We start from the raw sequence: 9,892 nt of genomic DNA, 5'->3' as shown, positions 1-9,892 counted from the left end.
GAGAGAGAGAGAGAAAGCAAGCTGCCAGGTCTGGGACTCGAACCTGGGTCAGTCATGTGGGAGTCAAGCACCCTAACCACCATGCCACCAGCTGGCCCCATTATTATGTTCTTTTTGATTTGACCAGAGAGCAAGAGGGAAAGTGAGAAAGCAAGCTACCAGGTCCAGGACTGGAGCCACAATCGGCCACGCGGGAGTCCAGCGCCTCACTCCCCCTGCCACCTGCTGGCCCTGAGAAGCGTGTTCTGACAGGATCTCACTGTGTCGTGATCCTCCTGCCCCAGCCCCCGGTTAGCTAGGATTCCGGGCACAGCTGTGGTGTTCAGGGGGTCCAGAAACAGCCACCCACCACTGTGACTGGGCCTGGAAGGGCTTTTGTTCCTTTTCAATAATTGACTTCATTCACGAGAGTGAGAGAGAGAAAGATAAGCATCCTTAACAGGGTTTGTGCCATATCTGTGCTCGCCATCCAGGGTATCCCAGCCTACCAGGCTCATGGGCGCATACCTGGCTCATGTAGGCCAGCTGGGGGACCACACTGCAGTCACGCGTGTGGGTCCAGCTCAGCGAGCGCGGCTCTTTGTCACTGCCCACCAGCAGCCGCTGGGCCCCTCAGCACCATGTCTCCGAGTCACTTGACCACACTTTTGGTTGTGTAAGAATGAAGAGGGCCAGTTGGTGCAGCAGGAAGATACGACACTCCGTGAAGCTGACCCGTATAGGAAGGTTCTGGTCCTTACCCAGAGACCTCCCTCGCAGGAGCCCATGATCTGGGCTGGCTGAGGCTGGAGGGTAGATTGTGGTGTCAAGACCCTGTTGGGGTGCTGTCTCTGTGTGTCCGTCTTACTCAGGAAGAGAAAGAACTTTAAGAAAAAAGAATGAGGGGGCAGCAGGCAGCGTAGTGGTTAAGGCACTGAACTCCCACATGGCTGATCACGGTTCGAGTCATAGATCTGGCAGCCTGCCTTCTCACTCTCACTGTCTCTTCCCTCTCTGTCTCTTTCTGGTCAAATTTAATAACTATAATAATAAATAGGGGACCAGCAGTTAGCATAATGGCTAGCTATGTCTCTGGACTCCCATGTAGTCGACCGCGGTTCGTGTCCCGGACCCAGTGGCTTAAAACTCACGCCGGGCACGTGTGCGTGCGTGCCCAGGATCCTGAGAGGAGAATGGAGGAGAAGGGATTGCAGCGTGGCCACCCCCCCGGGGGGTGATTTCTCGCTTTCTGTCCCTCTGTCTCTGTCTGTCTGGCGAGCGCACGCGCCCTGTAGCAAAAAAAAAAAAAAAAATCTCCAAATACATAAATAAATAAATGACTATAATAATAAATAAATTAAATTAAATTAAAAACAAAAAAGAGGGAACCAGCAGTTGGCGTAATGGCTATGTCGCTGGACTCCCATGTAGTCGACCGCGGTTCGTGTCCCGGACCCAGTGGCTTAAAACTCACGCCGGGCACGTGTGCGTGCGTGCCCAGGATCCCGAGAGGAGAATGGAGGAGAAGGGATTGCGGCGGGACCATCCCCCCTGGGGGGTGATTTCTCGCTTTCTGTCTCTATCTCTCTCTCTGTCTGTCTGGCGAGTGCACACTCCCTACAGTGAAAATCTCTCAAAAAAAAAAACAAAAAAGAGTGAAGAGCCACATAGAGATTTGTGTGTCAAGTTGGGAACATACTAAAGAGGGCATTCTGACATTCCCACTGGGAAAATGTAGCTCTTCTGAGAAACGGAGCCACATGGACTTCCACACGTCTGTCACGGTTAACCCAGTATTTCTTTCCGCCCTATTTGATAATGATATCACACCTAGTGGATACTGTAGGAGGCCAGTTACTACATTTGCAGGAAACTTCCTTGTAGATACTTAATCTGAAGTTTAAAGTTAAAATTCTGGCCTCGAGTCCAAGAATCAAAGTAAACAGGTCCTAGATTATAAATTATGGTTTATTTGGGGCCGATAGGTGGTGTTAAGGGTGGTTAAGAACGCCCACCTGGCCAACTGTGTGGTTCGAATCCCAGACCTGGCAGCTTGCTTTCTCACTCTTTCTTTCTCTCTCTTTCACTCTGGTCAAATGTATATAAATACATACATACACATAAATACACTTTCTTTCTCTCTCTTTCACTCTGGTCAAAAATATATAAATACATACATACACATAAATACATAAAGTTAAATAAAATAATTCTTTAAAAATTAATTATGGCTTATTTTATTTGAGCAGATGTAAGGGTTGTGAACATTAAGTATATTGTCACTCATAATCTTTAATGCCTTTTTTTCAGTCCTGTTTGGCTATGGTTATACAAATAACCTATTAAATCAGTATTTGAAAACACATTTTTTTAAGCAAGTGATCTGTTACTATATTTGAAAAACAGACATGATTTTCCAGCTAGATATCTATGTAGTCTGTTTTCTGCCTGCCTGACGGGACATTTGATTTAATTATATTTAATAAAACGTAACAGAAGGTTGTAACTGAAGAATCTTTCTCCTTGGATCTCATGAAACATTAAGTATCACTCTTATTTAACCATAAACCTTATCATGCTTTATTACCTTAATTTAAAAATATTATGGCATTATACAGAGAATATAATGTACCTTAGGTAATGAATTTCTCCCTTTGGACTAATTAAAAGTTGAAAAGCTTCCTTGATTCTAGTAAGCAATAAATCGAATGAATAGTAACGAATATGCATACCTCAGCCTTCTATTCTTACTCTCTTTCAGGTAACAATATCCACTTTATACACCGTGATAGGAACAGACTGGATCACAAGCCCATAAACTCTGTTCTGCAGCTTGTGGGGGTTCAGCATGTGAACTTTACAAACAGACCTTCCATTATCCACGTGTGATGAAACACAGAATTTATCGCTTGCAAATAGACCCTCAGGAATGTGACCTTAAGTGGTGGGGACCAAGGTCCTTATGAGCATCTGACTTTCTGGCCCCTCCAGCCTCTGAGGAGTAGTGAAGACAGAGACTATGCACCAGAGCCAGCAGGTGGGGTGGTGAAGGCGCTGGACTCCCACATGGCTGACCACAGAGTCCCAGACCCTGTGGCTTGAAAATCACTCCGGGTACATATGAGTGTATGCCCAAAATCCCAAGAGAAGTGTGGAGGAGAAGGAATTGTAGCAGGACCCTTCCCCCTGGGGGTGATTTCTCACTTCTCCTCTGTCTCTGTCTCTGGTGAGCACACATGCCATATGGCAACCTGAAAAAAGAGAGAGATTGTATGTACCAGCGGAATGACATGCTAAGAGCCTTCAGTCATCCACAGTGTGATATTGCATAGCTTTCAAGGTTCTATACAGTATGTAAAATCAAACTTTAAAAGCTATAAAATTATAAATACCATTCTTTCTTCTTTGTCCTGTATAAGAGAGGGGAAGAAAGATGGAAAGGGGGAAGAGACAGAGATAGATATTTTATGACAGGGTTTTGCTGTGTTGTGGTCCTCCTGCCCCAGCCTCCCAATTACCTAGGAGTACAAGGAGGCCCAGCTGTGTTGGCCCTGCTCGGGGTGGCCTGGAAACCAAACTCAGGCCTCCCACGTGACTTCCAGCCTCTCAAGCAATGGCACTGCCTATGCAGCATCACTGTTCTTTAAAATTTTGTACATAATGGTATATCCATTCAGTGAAATATTCTTTTTGGCAATTAAAACCATCAATTTTTACGAAGAATGTTTAAGTGGAATGGAAAACAACTCAAGATCATTTTATTTAGTGAAAAACAAGATATCAAATTCTATGAAACAGTATAACCACATTTTATATGTACATTTTTATATTTTCACATGTTTATTTAAAAAGTCAGAAAATAAAAAATATTAAAAATAAAAAAAAAGCAAAAGTCAGAAAATAAACTACAGTGTTGCCAGTAGGTGTCTCTATGGTAAGATAGCAGGTGTTTTTATTTTCTTTTCCATACTTCTTTATATTTCTCAACTTTTGCATAGCAGCATGATTGATTTGTCTTGGCCAGGAAAAGGTCTTCAAAGATCGTATGACAGATGATAAATGTATGCCTCCGTAACCTCCACAGAGGTGCAGGCTGTAGAGGCTGCAGTCCACGTATTTCCTTTTATTTTTCTTATCTTTTTAAAGTAAGTTGGAGTCTTACTATGTTGTGGGGGTTTTTTGTTTTGTTTTGTTTTGTTTTTTGAGAGGTTTTTCACCATAGGGCGCGTGCGCTCGCCAGACAGACCGAGAGAGACAGAGAGACAGAAAGCGAGAAATCACCCCCGGGGGGATGGTCACGCCGCAATCCCTTCTCCTCCATTCTCCTCTCAGGATCTTGGTCACGCACGCACATGCATCCGGCTTGAGTTTTAAGCCACCGGGTCCAGAATGTGAACTGCGGTCGACTACGTGGGAGTCCAGTGACATAGCCATTACGCTAACTGCTGGTTCCCTTACTATGTTTTTATAGTGTCCTTTGAGACAATAGAGTTTGGATTTTATGATGTGTAAATTGTAGTGCTTAATAACAAATGAGCGAGGGGCCAGCAGGTGGCTCAGTGGTTAAAGGCGCTGGACTCCCACATGGCCTACCAGGGTTCTAGTCCCAGACCTTGTAGCTCGCTTTCTCATTTTCTCACTCTCTCTCTGGTCAAATTAAAATAAGTAAATGAAATTAAATAAAATCATTTTAAAAATCAGTGATAGGTCAGACTTAAGATGATCACTTTTGCTACAGTTGAGTCATCGGAATTTTGAAGGTTACTATTGAGTCATCGGAAGAGTCATGGCACACTTTTGCATAGAAAAATATGTCCTGACTTTTCTGACAGCCAGTATATGGAATAGAATGTGTAGAGATGGGTAAGGATGGAAACAGGCAAGGCCATCATGCAACTATTGTAATCGTTTCGGCAAGAGGCAATAGTGGCTTAGGCTAGGATGCTAGAAGTAGAGAAGATGAGAAGTGGATGGGTTTAAGATTTTTTTTTTAAGAATTATTTATTTTTATTTGTTGTTATTACTTTTTAAATTTGACCAGACAGAGAGAGATGGAGAAAGGGAAAGCGAGAAAGCAAGCCATCAGGTCCGGGACTTGAACTGCAGTCGGCCCTGTGGGAGTCCAGCGCCCTATCCACCACGCCACATGCCGGCCTGGGGTTTAAGATTTCTTATCAACAGCAGAAAGTGCTATGACCTATCATGCTCCATAGCTTGTGTGGTTGTATAGTGATGGCAGCAGTGTGCATTGAGAAGTTTGGGTCGGTAGCTTAAGGAAGAGACAAAGAATCGAGATGTGTTGGTGGTAGGCTGGCCAAATGGTGCTACGGTGACTGAGACAGGGACACACAGCAAAGGAGAGCTTCAGCGTATTTAGGTACATCAGTCTTAACATAGACATCTGAGTGAACGTGTCGTGGTGGGCGGTAACATGCACACATGTGGAGTTCTCCGAGAAGAGGCCAAGGCAGGGGACATACACTTTTTAAATCAGCTCCGTCTCTGGGACATGGAACTAAATTAGAGCATTTATGAGGAGACTACAGAAATTTCTGTCTGTCATTCCAGCATTGCAAAGTGAGGGGGAGGCTAGGAACCAGCCCAGGACAGGTGGGGCAAACAAGGGGATCCTTGTTCTGTCTTAACCCAGGGGAAGCTGCATATTCCCTACTAATTGCTTACTCTGAGCTGTGGTAACCAGACCACTCGTGTGGAGCCCGCATCCAAAGGACCTTGTCACTTCACACCTGCTACTGTTTCACTAGGATTTTGGGGGAGGGGAAGGAGTTAAGGATAAACTGGGACCAGCAGTCGGCGTAATGGCTACATTGCTGGACTCCCATGTGGTCGACCACGGTTCGAGTCCCAGACCCGGTGGCTTAAACTCACGCTGGGCGCTTGTGCGTGCATGCCTGAGATCCCGAGAGGAGCATGGAGGAGAAGGGATTGCAGTGTGGCCATCCCCCGCCCCACCCCCCCGGGGGGGGATGATTTCTCACTTTCTGTCTTTCTGGCTCTCTGGCGAGCGCATGTGCCCTATAGCAAAAACCTCTCAAATAAATAAATAAATAAATAAACAGATTTGTTTTAGATATTTGAAGTATATATTTAAAATTGAGGAGCCAGCAATTGGCGTGGTGGTTGAGGCAGATGGGTCCCACCTGGCCGACAATGCAGTTCAAGTCCTAGACATAGTGGCTTGAAAAATAAGCACTGCACGTGTATGCGTGCCCCAAATCCCAAGAGGAGAGTTGGGGAGAAGGGATTGCAGTGTGGCCATCCCCCCGGGGAGTGTACTTTCTCATTTTCCCTCTCTCTGTCTCTGGCAAGTGTACATACTCGATAGCAAAACAAAAAGAAAGAAAATATGTCAGTATGCTTTCAGAAAGGGAATTTTTATAGAATTATTTATTTATTGAATAATTTTATTTGTTATTATTTTTGCACACCAGAGAGATGGGGAGAGGAAGTGAGAAAGCAAGCTGCCAGGTCCAGGACTCAAACTGCAGTGCCCCAAAAGGGAATTTTAAGAATTGTTTAAATTGTTAGGGGCTAGCAGGTGGTGTGGTGGTTAAAGGCACTGGACTCATATGTGGCCAACCATGGTTCAAGTCTTGAACCTGGTGGCTTCTTTTTCGCTTTCTCTCTACCTCTCTCTGGTCAAATTAGAAAATAATAATAAATAAAGTTAAAATAAATTTTTAAAATTTTTTAAACTTCTAAATTTTTAAAAGTTTGTTACTTAAATGTACACTGTGATTTGTTTATATTCCTAGACAACTGCTATTTCTCACCCCCAAAGTGCACTTTTTTAAAGAATTATGGTCCTCTCTTATTTTCCTAAAATCTTAATATGTTTAGAAGCTGTGATGGAAAATACAGCAAAATCAAATTGTTAATTTTTTTAAATAATTATTTAATTTTATTTATTTATTCATGATTTTAATTTGACCAGAGAGAGAGACACAGAGAGAGAGAGGGAAAGTGAGAAAGCAAGACACCAGGTCTGGGACTCGAACCATGGTCAGCCATGTAGGAGTATCCAGTGACCTTAAACACTACACCACCTACTGATTTCCCCAAATTGTTGGTTATTACTACCAAGTATAATACTCCTTTGAATTTACAGTACTTTTATATAAAGCATATAAGGTTACAAAAATATCTATTTAATGTAGCCAAATATTTGAATGTATTCTTATATCTATATACATGGACAATCATGGTTTTATTAATAAAAATAAAATTTCTCATAAAATTTAAAATGAAACATTTGTGGTTTTTTTTTTTTAAAATATTAAAACAAAGACTGGTGACCCAGATCCCTTTGCTGATCTTAGATTTAGAACAGCTGAATCATACACTTACACAAATATTTATATATTTCTAAGTGTACACCACTTTTTCTAAGGTAAGTAAATGTTCCTTATGCAGCTTCAGGGAGGTACAGTTACATAAGCACAGTGCCGTGGTAAGTTGCCTACCCAAACAAATGAATGTAACGTAAAACGAACGTGGCTGTGAACTGTGTCAGGAAACATACACATCCAGCCCGTGCTGGGCTCAGGATTCTGAAAAAGCTGCCTGCAGTACACCCACAGGCATATGAGGGGCTCTTCGGGATGTTCACAGACAATGTACATTGTGACAAAGCTATGCATGTTTTTCAAATTTTTTTTAAATGTTGACATTGGTCTTCTTTTTTCTTTAATTTAACTTTATTTATTTATTTAAATTTGACCAGTGAAGGATAGAGTGAGAAAGAGAGAGGGAAAGTGAGAAACAAGCCACCAGGTCTGGGACTCAAACTGCAGTCGACCCTGTGGGATTCCTGTTCCCTTAACCACCATGCCACCTGCTGGCCTGAGACCACTTTATTCTAAAGGATCTTAGAAAGAAATATTGTCTATTTTTTCTAGTGGCCAGTGTAACAAGCAGATTTTTCTGCTGTGGTTAGTTTGAACTTAGGTAATAGTGAGATTAGTTGGTGGTTTCAGTACAAAGCAGCCGTGTGGTCAAGGAGTTTTCTGCATAGACTCAGATTCCATGCTTTAGATAATTCAGTTGGTGATCTGTTTGGTAACCAGCCATTTCCTGTCTTCTTGGAATAAAACAGGAGAAAGGGGAGGTTGAGGCTGTAGTACTGACCAGATGATGAGTTTTGAAAAGAAACTTCTGTATTGAGAGGCATTATGAAGTTGCAGAAATGATAGAAATGTGAGTGTTCTTCCAGAGTTCTCAGGAAATGCATATTATGAAAAATCCATGCATGGATTTCCAAATTTTTTGTACCAAAAGGAATTTTGACTTTAATTCCATTTCCCCCTGAACATTTTGAAGTCCCCTGGCACTTGCCGGTTTTCACCACACATGGAGGGGCATCTGCTGCTCCAAGGTTCAGAGCCTGAGCAATAACGGCCCAAATGCAAGCCTGGAGGCCAGAAGGCCCCTGGCAGCTGCAGTCAGCCACCCTGGGTTTAGAAGAGTCTGTTCTTAAATTGCATGGCCCACTGTCCCCACCTGCACTAGGACGTGTTCCTCCCGGTGGGACAGAATGACACATCTTGTATAGCTAAGGGGCTTCTTCAGGGGCAGGACTGGCCGGAGCTGCAGGGACAGACATGGAGTAGGAGTCTGAGTATTTGTTATCTTTGTGATCCTGTGACAATAGGTGACAATAAGCCATCGCCCCACCAACACTGCTCCCAGCACACGTCAGCCTGGGTGCTGTGTCTGTGTACAGAAGCCAGGGGCCTTATGTTTCAGTTCTTGCCTGCTATGCTGTCCTGTGTTGAGCTACCGTGGGTCATTTGGGGCTTTTCTCAGCCTCTCCTAGTGAGATTGTGCTCGGTCTACTCTTCTGAACTTGAGGGTTAGAAGGGCAAGATCATCAGTTACCATGAAATGACTTGCCAGTAAGCCTGGGTTCTCGTTCTACCGACTGCTGGCTGTCGGGGATTTGCTGAGAGCGCTGTGGCCAGGGCTGGCGCGGCTCGTGTCCCATCACTCGTCATCCTGTCCTCTGCTTGCTCTTGCTCCTCCCTGGCTCTGACCTGAGGAGGGGCTGGACTACTGGTGTTCTGCTTTCCCTGGGCTGGCTAGGCTCTTCAGAAGCTACCTGGATTCTTTTTGAGTTAATGACACGGAGTTAGTGTTGGGTAACTGGGAAGCATTGAAATGGATGGTCAGGTTACTGAGTGCTACTGCCAGGTCTGGCATGCACTAGCTGTGTAATCTGTAAGAGATCAGTTGACCTCCCTGTGAGAGGAGAGGGTTGGAGTAGATGAATTTCAGTTTGATCCATGATTTTATTGAGCAGTTACTGTGTCCCAGATACTGTGTGGGGCTCTGGAAAAAGCTGGAAATGTAACGGTGCTCCAGGTCTGTGCCATCAGGAAGCCTACAGTCTACGGGGTCACACACGTGAGTGGGCAAAATCTCCTCGGACGTACTAGAAGGAATGGCTGTGGGTGCTCTGTGGCCACAATTTCCCCCAGCCCCGGAGGGCTCTCTGGAAAAAGGAGACCTGAAGGGATGAGTAGGAGTTGGCAAGGTGCCAGTGGGAGGAAAGGAGACAGTTCTCACTTCACTTTCTCATTCCAGCTTCTGAAGTTCTGCTCTATTCTTTCCAAACTGGCTTCTCCTCTTTGATAAAGGACTTGATTTCCTTCAGATACAGTTTTGGCCTTTGTAGTCGATTCTGAAATATTGTCTGAGGTGAGGGTGAGGAAGTGTTGGGGAAGCAGAGGGAGAGACATGGAGATACCCTCCCTGGGTTACTTGCTTTTAAATATATATTTTATTTATTTATTTATTATTTTTAATTTGACCAGAGAAAGAGAGAGAGAATGAGAAAGCAGGCCTCCAGGTCCAGGACTCGAACTGTGGTCAGCCATGTGGGAGGCCAGTGTTA

General features: G+C 44.1%; 1 protein-coding gene across 2 annotated transcripts in view; it reads left to right on the top strand.

The window, feature by feature from the left end:
• Positions 1-9,892, top strand: part of PRXL2C (peroxiredoxin like 2C) — a 36,663-nt gene that overhangs the window by 20,828 nt on the left and 5,943 nt on the right. Inside the window, exon 7 of one of the 2 annotated variants that reach the window (XM_014592096.2) lies at positions 2,741-3,094. The exons of the other annotated variant lie outside the window; for it this stretch is intronic. Within the exon in view, the coding sequence (XP_014447582.1) occupies positions 2,741-2,868 (128 nt within the window). The 3' untranslated portion in view covers positions 2,869-3,094. Of the gene's footprint in view, positions 1-2,740; positions 3,095-9,892 lie in introns of those variants that run through there. 2 annotated transcript variants of the gene reach the window in all.

Source organism: Tupaia chinensis, unplaced genomic scaffold (assembly GCF_000334495.1).
Source record: "Tupaia chinensis unplaced genomic scaffold, TupChi_1.0 Scaffold000007_1, whole genome shotgun sequence".
NCBI classification, from domain to species: domain Eukaryota; kingdom Metazoa; phylum Chordata; class Mammalia; order Scandentia; family Tupaiidae; genus Tupaia; species Tupaia belangeri.
Note: the sequence above shows the minus strand (reverse complement) of the source record. Positions and strands in the feature narration are given on the sequence as shown.